Source organism: Bombina bombina, chromosome 1 (assembly GCF_027579735.1).
Source record: "Bombina bombina isolate aBomBom1 chromosome 1, aBomBom1.pri, whole genome shotgun sequence".
NCBI classification, from domain to species: Eukaryota; Metazoa; Chordata; class Amphibia; order Anura; family Bombinatoridae; genus Bombina; species Bombina bombina.
Window position 1 is genome coordinate 550,862,259 of NC_069499.1, and position 25,451 is coordinate 550,887,709.

The 25,451-nt window shown below is 39.2% G+C and overlaps 1 protein-coding gene across 5 annotated transcripts in view; it reads right to left on the reverse strand.

Annotated features, from left to right (window-relative positions):
• Window positions 1–25,451, reverse strand: part of CFLAR (CASP8 and FADD like apoptosis regulator) — an 81,269-nt gene that overhangs the window by 30,848 nt on the left and 24,970 nt on the right. For 3 of the 5 annotated variants that reach the window (XM_053698705.1, XM_053698704.1, XM_053698706.1), the window contains 3 exons: window positions 14,514–14,887; window positions 10,928–11,033; window positions 541–676 (listed from right to left, as the gene is read on the reverse strand). In XM_053698705.1, coding sequence (XP_053554680.1) covers window positions 541–676; window positions 10,928–11,033; window positions 14,514–14,887 — 616 coding nt within the window. The remainder of the gene's footprint in view (window positions 1–540; window positions 677–10,927; window positions 11,034–14,513; window positions 14,888–25,451) is intronic. The other 2 variants (XM_053698707.1, XM_053698708.1) reach the window with 1 other exon arrangement.

Below are 25,451 nucleotides of genomic sequence, written 5' to 3' on the forward strand. Positions count from 1 at the left end.
TTGCATGTTATAATTTAGGAGGATCTGTAACAGTGGCTTGCTTCATAGATATTTATCCCTGATTTAAAGCTAGATTGTATACTTATAAATATTATATAGGTGGAGCTTAATGTCCAATTTATGGCATTTAAAAAGGGACATGGTAGCCAAAAAATAAAATACTGAAGCTTTTATAGTATACTGGTAAAGTAATCTCAGGTAGTTTAGGGGTTAAGAGAGAATACACTGTACAGTATTTCATCTTCTGGCTACAGTTCCCTTTTATGGATGCCCTGTTCTCCATTTGTTCATTTGTATTTGATAGAGCAGTTGCAAATAAAAGTAAGAGAGAGAATAACATACAGACTAAACATTGTGCTTTGTGAAGGAGAGGGTCTATCACAACGCTGAAATGTATACACAGAGGGGAAGCAAGAAAGGGCAAATGCCGGTCTGGAATTTTGCATTTCATATCCAAGTACCCACTTGTGTCCAAGTACCCACTTTTTTTTGCTGCCAATAAGCCACCATTATAACAATTACAATCTTACTCACTCTTACCTGCTTGTTTGTATTTGAGGAGTTTGCTTTTTAAATCCATTCTCTGAATAGTTTGCAGACATCCCTCTAATAAATCTACTTTGTCTGGTCCAAGCAAGTTCCTTTTTTCTAGTTCAGTTACTAGAGACAGGAATGTCTGAGGGAATAAGTTCAATTATTAGTTATCTGTACCACATGGGCTACAAGCATGTTATGTTTATTGTACTAACTTGGCAGCTTGTCAAGTAACTTTTTTTTTTTTACAAAATTACAAAAAAATGTCATCAATTAAAAGGGAAAGTCAACTCAAAAAATGTTATTGTTTAAAAAAAAAATAGATAATCCCTTTATTGCCCATTCCCCAGTTTTGCACAGCCAACACGGTTATATTAATATACTTTTTACCTCTGTGATTACCTTGTATCTAATCCTCTTCTGACAGCACCCTGATCACATGACTTTTTATTTATTTATTTATTTATTTATTTATTTATTTATTATCTATTGACTTATATTTGTGTGTCATCCACAACCCACGGGCATGAGCACAATGTTATTTACATGGCTCACATGAACTAGCACTCCCCTGTTGTGAAAAGCTAATAATGAAAGCATGTGATAAGAGGCTATCTTTAGTGGCTTAGAAACAGGCAGCAATTTAGAGGTTTAAAGGTTATACAGTATAATAATATAACAATGTTGGTTGTGCAAAGATGGGGAATGGGTAGTAAAGGCATTATCTATCTTTTAAAAAAAATAACAAATTTTGTGTTGACTGTCCCTTTAAAGGGGGAGGAAACACCTTTTAATAAGATTTTTTCTGTAGTCCTACAATAAACTACAGCTATTTGCAACCGATTGCAACATACTGTACATTTTAAAAAGATTGATTTCAAGCTACACTATTATAATAATATCATTCTATTTTTGACTACAGTGTCCCTTTAAGGGAGATAAGATCAAGGGGTTTAAAATACTTCCCTCCCATCCAGCTCCACATGGATGCATTTAAGTTTTGAATAGAAGCATTTTTGTAATATACATGAATTAGCAAAAATACTTCTAATAAAAGCTATAGCTGTTTCAAATGTGTATTTAAGTATGCACCGTGCACCAGCATTTTAAAAACAGCACTTGTTCAGAGAGCCTAATGTGCTTGTACCATCTGGTAATGACTCAATTTGTTAATTGCTGACATAATACAATCCCCAGTGGATCTCTGAGCAGCTGCAGTATTTAAAATGTGGGTGCAATGACAATATCTAGCTCTGCTTCACATGCACGTGCAGAGAAAAATGTTAGCACTAAAACAGTGATAACTTTTACTAGAAGCATTTTTGCCAATACATGTATAATGCAAATATGTTTCTACTCAAATAAGCAATTCATCTATGTGAATTTAAATTTTGACCGGAATATCCTTTTAAGCTCCAGCCTGCAGCCTGCCTTGTGACATCACCACATACATAGTCACCGACATCCTCAGATTCCCCTGGCGATGCCGGTGAGAATTCAGCCTTCATGACTTAGCTGTCATTTGCAATATGGATGACGACCAAGTGTTATTTTTGTCATGAAATGAGCACATTTCATTGTTTAAAGGTGTGTTGTCATAGATTTTGATGTTAAAGGGACAGTCTTCTCCAGAATTTTTATTGTTTAAAAAGATAGATAATCTCTTTATTAACCATTTCCCAGTTTTGCATAATAAACATAGTTATATTAATATACTTTTGACCCCTGTGATTACCTTGTATCAAAGCCTCTGCAGACTGCCCCCTAATTTCAGTTCTTTTGACAGACTTGCATTTTAGCCAGTTTCCTCTCATAAGTAACTCCATGGGTGTGAGCACAATGTTATATATATGGTACACATGAGCAAACACCCTCTAGTTGTGAAAAACTGTCAAATGCATGGAGATAAGAGGCAGCCTTGAAGGGCTTAAAGTTAGCACATGAGCCTGCCTAGGTTTAGCTTTCAACTAAGAATACCAAAAGAAAAAAGCAAATTTGATTATAAAAGTAAATTAGAAAGTTGTTTAAAATTGCATGTCCTATCTGAATCATGAAAGTTTAATTTTTTTTTATTATTATTTATTTATTTTTTAAATATTTTTTTTTTACTTTTTTTTTTTTCATATCCCCACGACTTACACTTAGGTTAGTGGATTACCTTTCCAACAGTGGGTCTTGGGGGTCTATAGCTGCTTAGATGCCTGAGATACAGGCTTCTAAGCAGCATGCCCCCTGCTCCTATACTTAACATTGTGAATTTTAAATAAAGAGCGTGGCGACATCATCACGTCATTGCGCGTGACGTCACCATGCATAACGTGAAGCCCCGGCGATGCCTGTCACTATGGGGTAGGAGCGGGTGGGAGTCCCCAATTCTCCCTCAAGGCGGGAGAGTGCTAGCGATGGCTCTGAAATGACAACGGAGCATGTGTGCTGTGTGCATATGGCCAACAGGAGTTTTTAACGGGGTAAAGGTCTTAAAAAATGTTTTTAGCAATTGTATGCAGAGACTGTTGACCAAAGTGTTTTCTGAAGGATTGAAATTGTTGTCAGTTTCTGTCAGATACAAGTCATGAAAAAACTCTAAAAAACTGTTTTTCTAATTAATTGTAATAACTGTAAACCTGTGCACCAAGCTTATGGAAGAGACTGAAATATACCCAATATAATTCTTACATTCCTCTTTTAAAGTGACACAGTACTACATAAAAATGTTTTCTCTTGTTAAGTGTATCCAGTCCACGGATCATCCATTACTTGTGGGATATTCTCCTTCCCAACAGGAAGTTGCAAGAGGATCACCCACAGCAGAGCTGCTATATAGCTCCTCCCCTAACTGTCATACCCAGTCATTCTCTTGCAAGCCTCAACCAAGGTGGAGGTCGTAAGAGGAGTGTGATGTTTTATACTTAGTTTATTCTTCAATCAAAAGTTTGTTATTTTTAAATGGTGCCGGAGTGTACTGTTTATCTCAGGCAGTATTTAGAAGAAGAATCTGCCTGCGTTTTCTATGATCTTAGCAGAAGTAACTAAGATCCATGGCTGTTCTCACATATTCTGAGGAGTGAGGTAACTTCAGAGAGGGAATGGCGTGCAGGTTTTCCTGCAATAAGGTATGTGCAGTTAATATTTTTCTAGGGATGGAATTTGCTAGAAAATGCTGCTGATACCGAACTAATGTAAGTAAAGCCTTAAATGCAGTGATAGCGACTGGTATCAGGCTTATTAATAGAGATACATACTCTTATAAAAATGTAATATAAAACGTTTGCTGGCATGTTTAATCGTTTTTATATGTATTTGGTGATAAAACTTATTGGGGCCTAGTTTTTTTCCACATGGCTGGCTTGAATTTTGCCTAGAAACAGTTTCCTTAGGCTTTCCACTGTTGTAATATGAGTGGGAGGGGCCTATTTTAGCGTTTTTTTTGCACAGCAAAAATTACAGACACAGACATCCAGCTTCTTCCTGCATGATCCAGGACATCTCTGGAGGGCTCAAAAGGCTTCAAAGTCGTTTTTGAGGGAGGTAAAAAGCCACAGTAGAGCTGTGGCAGTTGTTGTGACTGTTTGAAAAAAACGTTTTTTGTCTTTTATTATTCCGTTTTGGGTATTAAGGGGTTAATCATCCATTTGCAAGTGGGTGCAATGCTCTGCTAACTTGTTACATACACTGTAAAAATTTCGTTAGTGTAACTGCCTTTTTTCACTGTTATTTCAAATTTTGACAAAATTTGTGTTTCTTAAAGGTGCAGTAACGTTTTTTATATTGCTTGTAAACTTGTTTAAAGTGTTTTCCAAGCTTGCTAGTCTGTTTAAACATGTCTGACACAGAGGAAACTACTTGTTCATTATGTTTGAAAGCCATGGTGGAGCCCCATAGGAGAATGTGTACTAGATGTATTGATTTCACCTTAAACTGTAAAGATCAGTCTTTAACTATAAAAGAAATATCACCAGAAGATTCTGACGAGGGGGAAGTTATGCCGACTAACTCTCCCCACGTGTCAGACCCTTCGCCTCCCGCTCAGGGGATGCACGCTAATATGGCGCCAATTACATCAGGGACGCCCATAGCGATTACCTTGCAGGACATGGCTGCAATCATGAATAATACCCTGTCAGAAGTATTATTCAGGTTGCCTGAATTAAGAGGCAAGCGCGATTGCTCTGGGGTTAGGAGAAATACAGAGCGCGCAGATGCTGTAAGGGCCATGTCTGATACTGCGTCACAATATGCAGATCATGAGGACGGAGAGCTTCAGTCTGTGGGTGACATCTCTGATTCGGGGAAACCTGATTCAGAGATTTCTAATTTTAAATTTAAGCTTGAGAACCTCTGTGTGTTGCTTGAGGAGGTATTAGCTGCTCTGAATGACTGTAACACAGTTGCAGTACCAGAGAAATTGTGTAGGCTGGATAAATACTATGCGGTGCCGGTGTGTACTGATGTTTTTCCTATACCTAAAAGGCTTACAGAAATTATTAGCAAGGAGTGGGATAGACCGGGTGTGCCTTTTTCCCCACCTCCTATATTTAGAAAAATGTTTCCAATAGACGCCACTACACGGGACTTGTGGCAGACGGTCCCTAAGGTGGAGGGAGCAGTTTCTACTTTAGCAAAGCGTACTACTATCCCGGTTGAGGACAGTTGTGCTTTTTCAGATCCAATGGATAAAAAATTGGAGGGTTACCTTAAGAAAATGTTTATTCAACAAGGTTTTATTTTACAGCCCCTTGCATGCATTGCGTCTGTCACGGCCGCGACGGCATTCTGGTTTGAGGCCCTGGAAGAGGCCATCCATACAGCTCTATTGACTGAAATTATTGACAAGCTTAGAACACTTAAGCTAGCTAACTCATTTGTTTCTGATGCCATTGTTCATTTGACTAAACTAACGGCTAAGAATTCCGGATTCGCCATCCAAGCGCGTAGGGCGCTATGGCTTAAATCCTGGTCAGCTGACGTGACTTCGAAGTCTAAATTACTCAACATTCCTTTCAAGGGGCAGACCTTATTCGGGCCTGGTTTGAAGGAAATTATTGCTGACATTACTGGAGGTAAGGGTCACACCCTTCCTCAGGACAGGGCCAAAGCAAAGGCCAAACAGTCTAATTTTCGTGCCTTTCGAAATTTCAAGGCAGGTGCAGTATCAACTTCCTCCGCTTCAAAACAAGAGGGAACTTTTGCTCAATCTAAGCAGGCCTGGAAACCTAACCAGTCCTGGAACAAAGGCAAGCAGGCCAGAAAGCCTGCTGCTGCCTCTAAGACAGCATGAAGGAACGGCCCCCTATCCGGCGACGGATCGAGTAGGGGGCAGACTTTCTCTCTTCGCCCAGGCGTGGGCAAGAGATGTTCAGGATCCCTGGGTGTTGGAGATCATATCTCAGGGATATCTTCTGGACTTCAAAGCTTGCCCTCCACAAGGGAGATTCATCTTTCAAGGCTATCTGCAAATCAGATAAAGAAAGAGGCATTCCTACGCTGTGTGCAAGACCTCCTAGTTATGGGAGTGATCCATCCAGTTCCGCGGACAGAACAAGGACAGGGTTTTTATTCAAATCTGTTTGTGGTTCCCAAAAAAGAGGGAACCTTCAGACCAATTTTGGATCTAAAAATCTTAAACAAATTCCTAAGAATTCCATCTTTCAAAATGGAAACTATTCGGACCATCCTACCCATGATCCAAGAAGGTCAGTACATGACCACAGTGGACTTAAAGGATGCCTACCTTCACATACCGATTCACAAAGATCATCATCGGTTTCTAAGGTTTGCCTTTCTAGACAGGCATTACCAATTTGTAGCTCTTCCCTTCGGGTTGGCTACAGCCCCGAGAATCTTTACAAAGGTTAAGGGCTCACTTCTGGCGGTTCTAAGACCGCGAGGCATAGCGGTGGCTCCGTATCTAGATGACGTCCTGATACAGGCGTCAAGCTTTCAAGTTACCAAGTCTCATACAGAGATAGTTCTGGCATTTCTGAGGTAGCACGGGTGGAAAGTGAACGAGGAAAAGAGTTCTCTATCCCCACTCACAAGAGTCTCCTTCTTAGGGACTCTTATAGAATCTGTAGAAATGAAAATTTACCTGACGGAGTCCAGGTTATCAAAACTTCTAAATGCTTGCCGTGTTCTTCACTCCATTCCGCGCCCTTCGGTAGCTCAGTGTATGGAGGTAATCAGCTTAATGGTAGCGGCAATGGACATAGTGCCATTTGCGCGCCTTCATCTCAGACCGCTGCAATTATGCATGCTGAGTCAGTGGAATGGGGATTACACAGATTTGTCCCCTCTGCTAAATCTGGATCAAGAGACCAGAGATTCTCTTCTCTGGTGGTTGTCTCGGGTACACCTGTCCAAGGGTATGACCTTTCGCAGGCCAGATTGGACAATTGTAACAACAGATGCCAGCCTTCTAGGTTGGGGTGCAGTCTGGAATTCCCTGAAGGCACAGGGATTGTGGACTCAGGAGGAGAAACTCCTTCCAATAAATATTCTGGAGTTAAGAGCGATATTCAATGCTCTTCTGGCTTGGCCTCAGTTAGCAACACTGAGGTTCATCAGATTTCAGTCGGACAACATCACGACTGTGGCTTACATCAACCATCAAGGGGGAACCAGGAGTTCCCTAGCGATGTTAGAAGTCTAAAAAATAATTCGCTGGGCAGAGTACCACTCTTGCCACCTGTCAGCAATCCATATCCCAGGCGTGGAGAACTGGGAGGCGGATTTTCTAAGTCGTCAGACTTTCCATCCGGGGGAGTGGGAACTCCATCCGGAGGTGTTTGCTCAGTTGATTCATCGTTGGGGCAAACCAGAGTTGGATCTCATGGCGTCTCGCCAGAACGCCAAGCTTCCTTGTTACGGATCCAGGTCCAGGGACCCAGAAGCGATGCTGATAGATGCTCTAGCAGCGCCTTGGTTCTTCAACCTGGCTTATGTGTTTCCACCGTTTCCTCTGCTCCCTCGACAGATTGCCAAAATCAAATCGGAGAGAGCATCAGTGATTCTGATAGCACCTGCGTGGCCACGCAGGACTTGGTATGCAGACCTAGTGGACATGTCATCCTTTCCACCATGGACTCTGCCTCTAAGACAGGATCTTCTGATACAAGGTCCTTTCAATCATCCAAATCTAATTTCTCTGAGACTGACTGCATGGAGATTGAACGCTTGATTCTATCAAAGCGTGGCTTCTCCGAGTCAGTCATTAATACTTTAATACAGGCACGAAAGCCTGTTACCAGGAAAATCTTCCACAAGATATGGAGTAAATATCTTTATTGGTGTGAATCCAAGAATTACTCATGGAGTAAGGTTAGGATTCCTAGAATATTGTCTTTTCTCCAAGAGAACACAAGCGTCTGGCAGAGGTTCCAGACGTCCAGGCATTTTGCCAGGCTTTGGTTAGAATTAAGCCTGTGTTTAAACCTGTTGCTCCCCCGTGGAGCTTAAACTTGGTTCTTAAGGTTCTTCAAGGAGTTCCGTTTCAACCCCTTCATTCCATTGATATTAAACTTTTATCTTGGAAAGTTCTGTTTTTGATGGCTATTTCCTCGGCTCGGAGAGTCTCTGAGCTATCTGCCTTACAATGTGATTCTCCTTATCTGATTTTTCATGCAGATAAGGTAGTTCTGCGTACCAAACCTGGGTTTTTACCTAAGGTGGTTTCTAACAAGAATATCAATCAAGAGATTGTTGTTCCATCGTTGTGCCCTAATCCTTCTTCAAAGAAGGAACGTCTTTTACATAATCTGGACGTAGTCCGTGCCTTGAAGTTTTACTTACAAGCTACTAAGGATTTTCGTCAAACATCTTCCCTGTTTGTCCTGGACAGAGGAGAGGTCAAAAAGCTTCGGCAACCTCTCTTTCCTTTTGGCTTCGGAGCGTAATACGCCTAGCCTATGAGACTGCTGGACAGCAGCCCCCTGAAAGGATTACAGCTCATTCTACTAGAGCTGTGGCTTCCACCTGGGTCTTCAAAAATGAGGCCTCTGTTGAACAGATTTGCAAGGCTGCGACTTGGTCTTCGCTTCACACTTTTTCAAAATTTTACAAATTTGATACTTTTGCTTCTTCGGAGGCTGTGTTTGGGAGAAAGGTTCTTCAGGCAGTGGTTCCTTCCGCTTAATCCTGCCTTGTCCCTCCCATCATCCGTGTACTTTAGCTTTGGTATTGGTATCCCACAAGTAATGGATGATTTGTGGACTGGATACACTTAACAAGAGAAAACATAATTTATGCTTACCTGATAAATTTATTTCTCTTGTAGTGTATCCAGTCCACGGCCCGCCCTGTCCTTTTAAAGCAGGTCTAAAATTTAATTAAACTACAGTCACCACTGCACCCTATGGTTTCTCCTTTCTCTGTTTGTTTTCGGTCGAATGACTGGATATGACAGTTAGGGGAGGAGCTATATAGCAGCTCTGGTGTGGGTGATCCTCTTGCAACTTCCTGTTGGGAAGGAGAATATCCCACAAGTAATGGATGATCCGTGGACTGGATACACTACAAGAGAAATAAATTTATCAGGTAAGCATAAATTATGTTTTTATTTATTTTTTGTCATTTTGCATGAAAACAGAGAAATTAAATCAGTTTAAAATTAAATTGCCACAGCTATATCAGTTGTGTTTTCCTACTGCTCATTGGCCAACAGGCACTTACTTCTAAAGGGACATTAAAATACTAAACAAATGCTAGATAGAATTAAGCATTCAAAGAAACGATTAGTCTGAGAATAACTTGTAGATGTATTTTTAAAGTTTAATTTGCTGTTTAAATATTGACAAAATAAGTGTAAAGTATTAATGTCTATAAATCAATGGGAGCTGCCATGTTGTAACTTAGGTTACCTTATCTGCTGTGGCCAATTACGGACAGTTATAAATAGGTCACTAGAGTGTGCAGCCAATGGCTGTGGGGAATATAACAGTGTTCTGCACTTCCATTTCTAACAGGAACTGAAAAGCTCACAAGCTCAGAATGGAATTACAGGAAAAGGGGGCAAAATAAATAATGAACGTAAATTGCAGAGCTTTTGTTATATATATATATATATGATATATCATTTTATATTACCATCTCAAGGTGTTTCATGTCCCTTTAAAATTGTCAGGTAGTTCCTGCTAATGCTCATTGGTACTTCCCACTATGTTTCATATAAATTTGTTATGATCTGATTTACCACATATTTAAAGTGAATGTAAACTTACGATGTATTGAAAACTCTTAAGCATTTCTGTAGTGCTTCTTAGTGTAACCGCTATGTACTTTTTAATAATCGGAGTACGATTTTGGAAATATATATAATGTAAATATTATGCCGTTTGCATTCAAACTCCTCCCAGACGCTACTTCCTAGTTCAGCACTGTGTGACATATAGAGCGGTCAAACCCGCTCTATACGTATCTCTCAAGCGTGCTCCCTATTAACAGTGGAACTGCGCATGTGCTAATCTCCGCTCTCTGCTTATTGAAACGTAGAGAGAGCAGCAGACTTAACTTCATCTTCTATTGCAAACATTATAGCATTACTTACTTGGATACAATCTATTTCCAATCTGAGGGCTAGAGAGCATGCACGACGTGTGAACGCGCATCTAGACTCAATAGGAATCATTTTGTTTACCGCATGCGCAGAAGAAACGCATGATGTTTCAGGAAAGGGGTTGAACCCCCCGGGGGGAAACAATGATTGGCTATTTGAATTCTCATGAATTGTCAATCAAAAAGGCAATATGGTGGGCAGAGGAACTCAGCAAAGAGCGACAGTATTAAAAGGTAAAACTTTGGCAAAATTATTACTTTACAAATAAAATGATGAATTAAAGTATAACTATTTTGGCTAAAAGATTACTATGGTGTTACCGGATGCACTAGACTTTACATTCACTTTAAATAAAAGCCCCTTACCCAGCAAGAAGGTGTTTTAAATGGTTACTACGTATGTATGAATGTATGTAAACATTTTAACAACTTAGCCTATTATTAAAGGGACAGTAAAATAAAATAAAATGTTCATGATTCAGAGAGAGCATGCGATTTTAAACAACTTTCCGATTTACTTATTATCTAATTTCCTTTGTCCTCTTGGTATCCTTTGTAGAAAGGCATACATAGGCCGGCTCAGGAGTAGTAATGCACTACTGGGAGCTAGCTGCTTATTGGTGACTGCACATATATGCTTCTTGTCATTGACTCATCTGAAGTGTTCAGTTAGCTCCAATAGTGTATTGCTGCTACTTCAACAAATAATACCAAGATAATGAAGCAAATGTGGCAATAACAGTAAACTGGAAAGGTGTTCAAAATTGTAGGCTCAATCTAATCAAATTCATGAAATAAATATTTGAGGTTTTATGTCCCTTTAATTGCAATATAAAATACTTGCCTTGTTCTGTAGCTTTCCCACATTTGTCACCTTATTTTTCAGCAAAAAACACAGGGAATCAAAATCAGACTCTTCCAGCTGTCCATTAATTTCTACCATGAGCACTCTGCAAACAAAAAGTCACATAAAATGGAAGTCAATATCAACAGCAATTTCAAAATTAAATTAAATTTAGCAAAAGTAATAGTTTATTTTAATTAAAAACAGTAATGCTTTCTCTTATGAAAACTGAATAAAAGATAAAATGTAGGGCTGCAACTAACGATTATTTTCATAATCGATTAATCGGCCGATTATTTTTTCGATTAATCGACTAATCGGATAAAAAGAGAATCAATAATAGTTTTCTATGTTTTAAATAAAATCCACATAATGAGTGTTACAAATATAAACTTCAGACTAAGGGCTCCATGTACTAAGCAGTCAGCGAGCTACCCGCAACAAATCTCTCCGCGTCTAAAATGACGGATGAATTGACGGCTTAGTACATGGAGCCCTAAAACTTTACATTAACACAACTGTTTCTTCAATTTTTAAGCAGCAGAGCACAGTTTTATAATTAAACAAAACCACAAACTGTTTGAAAAGAGGTAGAACTAGAAATAGTTAAGACTATCACTGTTAATAACATTCTGTTCACTCTTTCAGAAACTTTGCATTGAAATGCAAAAATCTCAACATGTCCACATGCTTCTGGCTAAGGCTGGTTCTCTGTTTGCAGCTATATTTCCTCAAAGGCTGTTGAGGTGTATACGTAGGGTTTTGCTAATTTCACCAAAGTGGGATATTTATCTTTGTTAGCTGTTCACCAATGCTAAGTGTTTTCTACCTTGGCAAGGGGCCTCTCAATAAAGTAACCCTTGACTTCATTCTAACATAAAAATATCTTGAATATCTATATGCAATGGTAAATAACCAGCTATAAGGTTAGGGGAAATGACTAGTCCGCTCTAATAATAACGAATACATACTTATAAAGGTTGAATCTGGTACATATTATCACAATTTATTAAAAATATAAAAAAAAACAATAAAAAACAAGATCAAAAGCGCTAAGGACTGTATATCAATAACAGGACAAAGCCTTACACATTTATTTTTACAGTACATATAATCAGCAATAGCAAGCAATACGCTAATAATTGTGCAAACAGATAATAGTGCACATCAATTTAAATAACTCCCATCAATCTAGGGGCAAGGTGTTAATAACAAGCTTGGCACTATATCATGAAAAGCATAGTTCCAAATCACCAGATTTAATATAAACAATCCAAATGATGACTATTATATCTGGGTTGCACATAAGCCAGGGGTAGTTGTAAACGTATACTGTCCTGAAAAAGTGAAAAGTAGACGTCCTTTAGTCTAAGGACATTACCATAAAACACAATACCATATGCAGGAGTTCATTGGAGTGAAGCAGCTGGTGTTGTGCACAGACCAACTAATTGCAAACCAACTAATCGATTATGAGATTATGAGATTTGTTGACAACTATTTTCATAATCGATTATTATCGATTATGCCGATTAGTTGTTGCAGCTCTAATAAAATGTGTTTGACTTTAGGGAGTATAGCAAAAGCTACTAACCTATGTATAAGTGCCACTGGATATAAAGTACAGAGAATTAAAAAGGTATGTTTAAAGGGCCAGCCTACTCCAGACTTTTTATTGCTTAAAAAAATAGATAATCCCTTTTTTTACCCATTCCCCAGTTTTAAATAACCAACACAGTTATATTAATATACATTCTACCTCTGTGATTACCTTGTTTCTAAGTCTCTAAAGACTGCCCCATTAGTTCAGTTCTTCTGACAGACTTGCATTTTAACCAATCAGTGCTGACTCATAAATAACTCCACGGGAGTGAGTACGTCATCTAAATGGCACACATGAACTAGCGCTGTCTAGCTGTGAAAAACTCTCAAAACGCAATGAGATAAGAGGAGGCCTTCAAGGGATTAGAAATTTGCCTACCCAAGTTTTGCTTTCAACAAAGAATAACAAAAGAACAAAGCAAATTTGATGATAAAAGTGCATTGGAAAGTTGTTTAAAATTGCATGTTCTATCGAAATCATGAAAGTTTAATTTTGACTATACTGTCCCTTTAAGAGATGCTTTAACAATAACTGTTTTGACCTGACAGAAAAAGCTGCAGGCAGAAATGTGGCCAGACCTCCCAACCCGGGACAATCTCACAAGATCTGCTTTTATGCCTCTTCAAGCAGCAAATATTTATATATTCAAGTCACTCTTAGGACTGTCACATTTCCATCTCAGTGCAATAATTGGGCTTTTATCAATAAATTAGATAGATAAATTAAAAAAAATTTAAAAAAATCACCAGTAGAAAGAATGGACAGAAAATTTTAAAACAGAATAATTAATGATAGCAGAATTTGTTCACCAAAATTTTTTTTTTGTCAAACATTTGTGAAAAATTTTCTCTCTCTTGCTATAGAAGTAGCTACATAATTTGTCTCTTGGCCAACAAAGTCTAAAATATTTTCTTCCTGGCCCTTTACAGAAAAAGTTTGCTGACCCCTGGCTTGCTTAGATCATAGGAGGTGGTCATTCACATCTGAATGTATAGTTGATTAAAGCAGGTGGTTCAGTGGGTTTTCAATGGGTGCATCACTGGGCAAAATCATGCAAATGTTGCTTTTAAAATTTTTCATACATAGATTACGTGTGGATTACAGCATTGCACTGGTAAACTTAGTTTCATTTATGATTCTGCCCGAAAGAATTTTTAAAGTCATGCAAGAAGAAATGAAACTTACTTTATTTTGAAGGTCTTTGATATAATTAATATAAGCAATAAAATTTGTGACAGCTCCACACTAAAGGGACATTAAAGTTATTTTTTATATATGCATCAGAAATAAATAACGGCATTGAAAAATATCTGTATATAAAAGAAATGTTTAAAAAAACATTCAGTTATAAAATTTGCATTGGTTTACAGTTCAGAAGTGTACCACTTGAAATGTCTAGGGAGGATGTACTGTATATCTTATCTCCTCTGCTATGACTAATTAGAGACAGATATAAATGAGCTCCTGCTCATATCAAGCAATTACTGTGCATGATTTAGAAGATTTATGAGTTCCAATGCATACAATCCTTGCCTGGTTGGGGGAGGAATAGTGGGAAAACTGCAAGTTGTTTCACTATGCATAATCAAACCCTTTATGTGAAATAAGTTTAATATCTTCTAAATAGTTGATCAAATTATGAATAACATTTTTTGGCACCCAGTATTTTGTTCCCATTCATTTATTAAAGAACTAGTCCTAAAGCCCGTTCACACTGGCCATTTTTTGTGCTCTCCTCCCCCCCTCTCTCTTCACCCCCTCTCCCCCCCCCTCTCTCTCCCCCCCTCTCACTTCACCCCCTCTACCGCCCCCTCTCTCTCTCCCCCAGCTTCGGACAAACACACTTGGCCTTTTATATTATAGGATTAGCATTGGGTAGGACAAGTGTGCGGCATTTCCATCTTGGGGATACAAATCTATGTATTGACAGTTGCTGTCCATCAATTCTCTATGGAAACAAAAACAAAAAAAAAGACACTTTACCTGTACTTTGTAACAATCTGGTCATTGGTATTTAGAAACAGTTCTGCATCCCGTCTTGACAAATGTAGATATCTTTTGAGGAGATCAAAACGTTTCACGTGATACAGCAATTCTACTAGACCAATGGGTTGTAACAGGTTGTTCTCTTTGAGCTCATCAAACAAGTCACGCACATTATTTACACTGGAATAATCGCAGCATAAATACAGTATCTCTTCTTTTTCTCCACTATCCAATTGTTCTGCAATCTGTAAAAGCAACTCACTGGAATATTGTGTCTGAAAGCTCATTCCAGCATTCAAACGTTCCGATCTATCTTCACTTAGAACTTTATAATAAGATGGTTGCAAATAACACACTTCATGTATAGCCATCTGTTAAATGACAAAAAGATGTGACTCAGTAAATCACATGTATAGAATAAGGTACTTGAAACCCATTGAACACCCACATAACGTACTGGTATTAGTATATATTTAATTTTTTTTTGCTCACCCATGAAAAAGTTTAAACAAAATTTTGCATAGTAATTTAAAAAAGTCCACAAAACCTAGTATGTAAATAGAAAATTACCATCAGAGAAAATCAGTCCCCACAAAATGTACTTTTTTATAACAATGCATAAATTACCTTTACTTGCTTGAGCAGACTTGTTTTTTATTGCATTAATAATAATAACATATATCCCAACATTTTTAAATTCAAAAGAGGGGCAACCCCCCCCCACCCCCGTGGCAAAAGTGTGATATGTGGTGGGCAGGAATGGGGCATAAAAAATCATAAGACCAAAGTAATATAAATAAAATTCTAAATAAAGTCATATATTTTAATACTCTCAGGCAGCAAATCAAACACAAGCTCAAACCACTGGTATAGCTGCAGAGACAGTGATACATATTTTTATCTTAACTGGACATTTAATAATAGATTCTTTAAACTGTTCTCTGCATTCCCCATTAATATTCTAGATTCTGGCATTTAAAGTCAGCAAAAATGCACAGTAACACAAGCTACACATATACATGTACACACATTCAAATACACAGAAACACACACTACACAGCATACACTTACACATGCAGATACACACACTACATAGCATACACTTATACATGCAGATACACACATTACATAGTATACACTTATACATGTAGATACACACACACACTACATAGCATACACTTATACATGCAGATACACACACATTACATAGTATACACTTATACATGTAGATACACACACACATTACATAGTATACACATACATGTAGATACACACTACATAGCATACACTTATACATGCAGATACACACACACACTACATAGTATACACTTATACATGCAGATACGCACACATTACATAGTATACACTTATACATGTAGATACACACACACACTACATAGCATACACTTACACATGCAGATACACACACACTACATAGCATACACTTACACATGCAGATACACACACTACATAGCATACACTTATACATGCAGATACAGACACACACTACATAGCTTACAATTATACATGCAGATACAGACACACACTACATAGTTTACACTTATACATGCAGATACACACACATAACATAGCTTACACTTATACATGCAGATACACACACATAACATAGCTTACACTTATACATGCAGATACACACACATTACATAGCTTACACTTATACATGCAGATACACAAACACACTACATAGCATACACTTATACATGCAGATACACACACACATTACATAGCTTACACTTATACATGCAGATACACACACACATTACATAGCTTACACTTATACATGCAGATACACACACATTACATAGCTTACACTTATACATGCAGATACACAAACACACTACATAGCATACACTTATACATGCAGATACACACACACACACACATTACATAGCTTATATTTATACATGCAGATACACACACTACATAGCTTACACTTAAACATGCAGATACACAAACACACTACATAGCATACACTTATACATGCATATACACACACACACACACATTACATAGCTTACACTTATACATGCAGATACACACACTACATAGCTTACACTTATACATGCAGATACACACACACACATTACATAGCTTACACTTATACATGCAGATACACACACTACATAGCTTACACTTAAACATGCAGATACACACATAACATAGCTTACACTTATACATGCAGATACACACACATTACATAGCTTACACTTATACATGCAGATACACACATCACATAGCTTACACTTATACATGCAGATACACACACACACACACACTACATCGCTTACACTTATACATGCAGATACACACACACTACATAGCATACACTTACACATGCAGATACACACACACTACATAGCATACACTTATACATGCAGATACACACACACATTACATAGCTTACACTTATACATGCAGATACACACACTACATAGCTTACACTTAAACATGCAGATACACACATAACATAGCTTACACTTATACATGCAGACACACACACACATTACATAGCTTACACTTATACATGCAGATACACACACTACATAGCTTACACTTATACATGCAGATACACACACTACATAGCTTACACTTATACATGCAGATACACACACATTACATAGCTTACACTTATACATGCAGATACACACACATTACATAGCTTACACTTACACATGTAGATACACACACATCACATAGCTTACACTTATACATGCAGATACACACACACACACATTACATAGCTTACACTTATACATGCAGATACACACATAACATAGCTTACACTTATACATGCAGATACACACATAACATAGCTTACACTTATACATGCAGTTACACACACATTACATAGCTTACACTTATACATGCAGATACACACACATTACATAGCTTACACTTATACATGCAGATACACACACACATCACATAGCTTACACTTATACATGCAGATATACACACATAACATAGCTTACACTTATACATGCAGATACACACACATTACATAGCTTACACTTATACATGCAGATACACACATCACATAGCTTACACTTATACATGCAGATACACACACACACACACTACATCGCTTACACTTATACATGCAGATACACACACACACACATTACATAGCTTACACTTATACATGCAGATACACACACACATTACATAGCTTACACTTATACATGCAGATACACACACTACATAGCTTACACTTAAACATGCAGATACACACATAACATAGCTTACACTTATACATGCAGATACACACACACATCACATAGCTTACACTTATACATGCAGATGCCAGATACACACACATTACATAGCTTACACTTATACATGTAGATACACACACTACATAGCTTACACTTAAACATGCAGATACACACATCACATAGCTTACACTTATACATGCAGATACACACACATTACATAGCTTACACTTATACATGCAGATACACACACTACATAGCTTACACTTAAACATGCAGATACACACATAACATAGCTTACACTTATACATGCAGATACACACACACATTACATAGCTTACACTTATACATGCAGATACACACACTACATAGCTTACACTTATACATGCAGATACACACACATTACATAGCTTACACTTTTACATGCAGATACACATACATTACATAGCTTACACTTACACATGTAGATACACACACTACATAGCTTACACTTAAACATGCAGATACACACATCACATAGCTTACACTTATACATGCAGATACACACACACACTACATCGCTTACACTTATACATGCAGATACACACACACACACACACATTACATAGCTTACACTTATACATGCAGATACACACACATTACATAGCTTACACTTATACATGCAGATACACACACTACATAGCTTACACTTAAACATGCAGATACACACATAACATATCTTACACTTATACATGCAGATACACACACACATCACATAGCTTACACTTATACATGCAGATACACACACACACATTACATAGCTTACACTTATACATGCAGATACACACACTACATAGCTTACACTTATACATGCAGATACACACACACACACACTACATAGCTTACACGTATAGATGCAGATACACACACACATTACATAGCTTACACTTATACATGCAGATATACACACACACACACACTACATAGCTTACACATGCAGATACACACACACTACATAGCTTACACTTATACATGCAGATACACACACACACAGGAAAATCGGGACATTTGGGGGTATAATAATAATGCACACCATAGTTTTTCTGGCTTGATGTGATTTTAACTTGCACTAGCGGTGTACAGCTTGGCTCAATGCCAAATAAGCAATTTTAAATTTTGGAATATAAACTGTACTTTATACTTTTTCCTTGTGTCTTGATAAAAGATATAGCACTTTGTGCATTTTTACACTGTGGACTTCCTTTGTTCCTTGGTTACAATATCATTGTGTTTTTTACTTTAAGAAAGCAGGTAGATGGGACTTTAAACATTGCCTTCCTTTAAAGTGAAGGTAAACTTTGACGAACTAAAGCCCGTTTTTTAAAAATACTATTAAAAACAGGGGCACTTTCATTCATCAAAGTTTTAGAAAGCAGCCATTTTGATTAAAAACTTACCTTTCTTCTTATCACAACCAGAGCAGCTTCCCCCATTCGGAGATCCTCTCTTCACACGTCATCAATGACGTGTGAAGAGAGGATCTCTGAATGGGGGAAGCTGCTCTGGCTGTGAAAAAAACAAAGGTAAGTTTTTAAACAAAAACAGAATTTATGTTTACCTGATAAATTACTTTCTCCAACGGTGTGTCCGGTCCACGGCGTCATCCTTACTTGTGGGATATTCTCTTCCCCAACAGGAAATGGCAAAGAGCCCAGCAAAGCTGGTCACATGATCCCTCCTAGGCTCCGCCTTCCCCAGTCATTCGACCGACGTAAAGGAGGAATATTTGCATAGGAGAAATCATATGATACCGTGGTGACTGTAGTTAGAGAAATTAAATCATCAGACCTGATTAAAAAACCAGGGCGGGCCGTGGACCGGACACACCGTTGGAGAAAGTAATTTATCAGGTAAACATAAATTCTGTTTTCTCCAACATCGGTGTGTCCGGTCCACGGCGTCATCCTTACTTGTGGGAACCAATACCAAAGCTTTAGGACACGGATGATGGGAGGGAGCAAATCAGGTCACCTAGATGGAAGGCACCACGGCTTGCAAAACCTTTCTCCCAAAAATAGCCTCAGAAGAAGCAAAAGTATCAAATTTGTAAAATTTGGTAAAAGTGTGCAGTGAAGACCAAGTCGCTGCCTTACATATCTGATCAACAGAAGCCTCGTTCTTGAAGGCCCATGTGGAAGCCACAGCCCTAGTGGAATGAGCTGTGATTCTTTCAGGAGGCTGCCGTCCGGCAGTCTCATAAGCCAATCTGATGATGCTTTTAAGCCAAAAAGAGAGAGAGGTAGAAGTTGCTTTTCGACCTCTCCTTTTACCAGAATAAACAACAAACAAGGAAGATGTTTGTCTGAAATCCTTTGTAGCCTCTAAATAGAATTTTAGAGCACGAACTACATCCAAATTGTGCAACAAACGTTCCTTCTTTGAAACTGGATTCGGACACAAAGAAGGCACAACTATCTCCTGGTTAATATTTTTATTAGAAACAACTTTCGGAAGAAAACCAGGTTTAGTACGCAAAACCACCTTATCTGCATGGAACACCAGATAAGGAGGAGAACACTGCAGAGCAGATAACTCTGAAACTCTTCTAGCAGAAGAAATTGCAACCAAAAATAAAACTTTCCAAGATAATAACTTAATATCTACGGAATGTAAGGGTTCAAACGGAACCCCTTGAAGAACTGAAAGAACTAAATTGAGACTCCAAGGAGGAGTCAAAGGTTTGTAAACAGGCTTGATTCTAACCAGAGCCTGAACAAAAGCCTGAACATCTGGCACAGTCGCCAGCTTCTTGTGAAGTAAAACAGATAAAGCAGAAATCTGTCCCTTCAAAGAACTTGCAGATAATCCTTTCTCCAAACCCTCTTATAGAAAGGATAGAATCTTAGGAATTTTTACCCTGTTCCATGGGAATCCTTTCGATTCGCACCAACAGATATATTTCTTCCATACTTTATGGTAAATTTTCCTAGTTACAGGCTTTCTAGCCTGAATAAGAGTATCAATGACAGAATCTGAGAACCCACGCTTTGATAAAATCAAGCGTTCAATCTCCAAGCAGTCAGTTGGAGTGATGCCAGATTTGGATGTTCGAACGGACCTTGAACAAGAAGGTCCCGTCTCAAAGGTAGCTTCCATGGTGGAGCCGATGACATATTCACCAGGTCTGCATACCAAGTTCTGCGTGGCCACGCAGGAGCTATCAAGATCACCGAAGCCCTCTCTTGATTGATCCTGGCTACCAGCCTGGGAATGAGAGGAAACGGTGGGAACACATAAGCTAGGTTGAAGGTCCAGGGCGCTACTAGTGCATCTACTAGAGTCGCCTTGGGATCCCTGGATCTGGACCCGTAGCAAGGAACCTTGAAGTTCTGACAAGACGCCATCAGATCCATGTCTGGAATGCCCCATAATTGAGTTATTTGGGCAAAGATTTCCGGATGGAGTTCCCACTCCCCCGGATGAAATGTCTGACGACTCAGAAAATCCGCTTCTCAATTTTCCACTCCTGGGATGTGGATTGCAGACAAGTGGCAGGAGTGAAGCTCCGCCCATTGAATTACTTTGGTCACTTCTTCCATCGCCAGGGAACTCCTTGTTCCCCCCTGATGGTTGATATATGCAACAGTCGTCATGTTGTCTGATTGAAACCTTATGAATTTGGCCTTTGCTAGTTGAGGCCAAACCTTGAGAGCATTGAATATCGCTCTCAGTTCCAGAATGTTTATCGGGAGAAGAGATTCTTCCCGAGACCATAGACCCTGAGCCTTCAGGTGTTTCCAGACCGCGCCCCAGCCCACCAGGCTGGCGTCGGTCGTTACAATGACCCACTCTGGTCTTCTGAAGCTCATCCCTTGGGACAGGTTGTCCAGGGTCAGCCACCAACGGAGTGAATCTCTGGTCCTCTGATCTACTTGGATCGTCGGGGACAAATCTGTATAATCCCCATTCCACTGTCTGAGCATGCACAGTTGTAATGGTCTTAGATGAATTCGCGCAAAAGGAACTATGTCCATTGCCGCAACCATCAAACCTATTACTTCCATGCATTGCGCTATGGAAGGAAGAAGAACAGAATGAAGTACTTGACAAGAGCTTAGAAGTTTTGATTTTCTGGCTTCTGTCAGAAAAATCTTCATTTCCAAGGAGTCTATTATTGTTCCCAAGAAGGGAACTCTTGTTGACGGGAATAGAGAACTTTTTTCTACGTTCACTTTCCACCCGTGAGATCTGAGAAAGGCTAGGACAATGTCCGTATGAGCCTTTGCTTGTGGTAGAGACGACGATTGAATCAGTATGTCGTCCAAGTAGGGTACTACTGCAATGCCCCTTGGCCTTAGCACCGCTAGAAGGGACCCTAGCACCTTTGTGAAAATTCTTGGAGCAGTGGCTAGTCCGAATGGAAGTGCCACAAACTGGTAATGCTTGTCCAGAAAGGCGAATCTTAGGAACCGATGATGTTCCTTGTGGATAGGAATATGTAGATACGCATCCTTTAAATCCACCGTGGTCATGAATTGACCTTCCTGGATGGTAGGAAGAATTGTCCGAATGGTTTCCATCTTGAACGATGGGACCTTGAGAAATTTGTTTAGGATCTTGAGATCCAAAATTGGCCTGAATGTTCCCTCTTTTTTGGGAACTATGAACAGATTGGAGTAAAACCCCATCCCTTGTTCTCCTAATGGAACAGGATGAATCACTCCCATTTTTAACAGGTCTTCTACACAATGTAAGAATGCCTGTCTTTTTATTTGGTCTGAAGACAATTGAGACCTGTGGAACCTTCCCCTTGGGGGTAGTTCCTTGAATTCCAGGAGATAACCTTGAGAAACTATTTCTAGCGCCCAAGGATCCTGAACATCTCTTGCCCAAGCCTGAGCGAAGAGAGAGAGTCTGCCCCCCACCAGATCCGGTCCCGGATCGGGGGCCAGCATCTCATGCTGTCTTGGTAGCGGTAGCGGGCTTCTTGGCCTGCTTACCTTTGTTCCAGCCTTGCATCGGTCTCCAGGCTGGCTTGGTTTGAGAAGAATTACCCTCTTGCTTAGAGGATGTAGAATTCGAGGCTGGTCCGTTTCTGCGAAAGGGACGAAAATTTGTTTTATTTTTAGCCTTAAAAGACCTATCCTGAGGAAGGGCGTGGCCCTTTCCCCCAGTGATGTCTGAAATAATCTCTTTCAAGTCAGGGCCAAACAGCGTTTTCCCCTTGAAAGGGATGTTAAGCAATCTGTTCTTGGAGGACACATCCGCTGACCAAGACTTCAGCCAAAGCGCTCTGCGCGCCACAATAGCAAAACCAGAATTTTTCGCCGCTAATCTAGCTAATTGCAAAGTGGCGTCTAAGGTAAAAGAGTTAGCCAACTTAAGTGCTTGAACTCTGTCCATAACCTCCTCATAAGAGGATGCTTGATTGAGCGACTTTTTCTAGTTCCTCGAACCAGAAACACGCTGCTGTAGTGACAGGAACAATGCATGAAATTGGTTGTAGAAGGTAACCTTGCTGAACAAACATCTTTTTAAGCAAACCCTCTAATTTTTTATCCATAGGATCTTTGAAAGCACAACTATCTTCTATAGGGATAGTGGTGCGTTTGTTTAGAGTAGAAACCGCCCCCTCGACCTTGGGGACTGTCTGCCATAAGTCCTTCCTGGGGTCGACCATAGGAAATAATTTCTTAAATATAGGGGGAGGGACAAAAGGTATGCCGGGCCTTTCCCATTCTTTATTTACAATGTCCGTCACCCGCTTGGGTATAGGAAAAGCTTCGGGGGGCACCGGGACCTCCAGGAACCTGTCCATCTTACATAATTTCTCTGGAATGACCAAATTGTCACAATCATCCAGAGTAGATAACACCTCCTTAAGCAGAGCGCGGAGATGTTCCAATTTAAATTTAAATGTAATAACAACGTCAGGTTCAGCTTGTTGAGAAATTTTTCCTGAATCTGAAATTTCTCCCTCAGACAAAACCTCCCTAGCCCCTTCAGACTGGTGTAAGGGCATGTCAAAACCATTATCATCAGCGTCCTCATGCTCTTCAGTATCTAAAACAGAGCAGTCGCGCTTTCGCTGATAAGTGGGCATTTTGGCTAAAATGTTTTTAATAGAATTATCCATTACAGCCGTTAATTGTTGCATAGTAAGGAGGATTGGCGCACTAGATTCACTAGGGACCTCCTGAGTGGGCAAGACTGGTGTAGACATAGAAGGAGATGATGCAGTACCATGCTTACTCCCCTCACTTAAGGAATCATTTTGGGCAACATTATTATCAGTGGCATCATTGTCCCTACTTTGTTTGTCACATTCATCACATATATTTAAATGGAGAGGAACCTTGGCTTCCGAACATACAGAACATCGTCTATCTGATAGTTCAGACATGTTAATAGGCATAAACTTGATAACAAAGCACAAAAAACGTTTTAAAATAAAACCGTTACTGTCTCTTTAAATTTTAAACTGAACACACTTTTTTACTGAATATACGCAAAAATATGAAGGAAATGTTCAAAATTCACCAAAATTTCACCACAGTGTCATAAAGCCTTAAAAGTATTGCACACCAAATTTGAAAGCTTTAACTCTTAAAATAACGGAACCGGAGCCGTTTTTACATTTAACCCCTATACAGTCCCTGGTATCTGCTTTGCTGAGACCCAACCAAGCCCAGAGGGGAATACGATACCAAATGACGCCTTCAATAAGCTTTTTCAGTGGATCTGAGCTCCTCACACATGCATCTGCATGCCTTGCTTCTCAAAAACAACTGCGCATTAGTGGCGCGAAAATGAGGCTCTGCCTATGACTAGAAAAGGCCCCCAGTGAAAAAGGTGTCCAATACAGTGCCTGCCGTTTTTTTAATAAAATTCCCAAGATTAAAATAACTCTCCAAAGTTATAAACCATTAAATATGCTTATAAAGAAATCGTTTTGGCCCAGAAAAATGTCTACCAGTCTTTAAAGCCCTTGTGAAGCCCTTTTATTCTTATATTGAAAATTAAGAAAATGGCTTACCGGATCCCATAGGGAAAATGACAGCTTCCAGCATTACCAAGTCTTGTTAGAAATGTGTCATACCTCAAGCAGCCAAAGTCTGCTCACTGTTTCCCCCAACTGAAGTTAATTCCTCTCAAACAGTCCTGTGTGGAAACAGCCATCGATTTTAGTAACGGTTGCTAAAATCATTTTCCTCTTACAAACAGAAATCTTCATCTCTTTTCTGTTTCAGAGTAAATAGTACATACCAGCACTATTTTAAAATAACAAACTCTTGATAGAAGAATAAAAACTACATTTAAACACCAAAAAACTCTGAGCCATCTCCGTGGAGATGTTGCCTGTGCAACGGCAAAGAGAATGACTGGGGAAGGCGGAGCCTAGGAGGGATCATGTGACCAGCTTTGCTGGGCTCTTTGCCATTTCCTGTTGGGGAAGAGAATATCCCACAAGTAAGGATGACGCCGTGGACCGGACACACCTATGTTGGAGAAACGACTGCTTTCTAATCTTTGATGAATGAAAGTGCCCCTGTTTTTAATAGTATTTTTAAAAAAACGGGCTTTCATTCATCAAAGTTTACCTTCACTTTAAACAGGAAGTAAAAACCCTTATAAGAAAAAAAAAATCTATTTCAAAGTAACAGTTTCAGACTTACTGTGAAATTCTGAAAAGTTTCACTACCCCTTAGGGTCATGAGAAAAA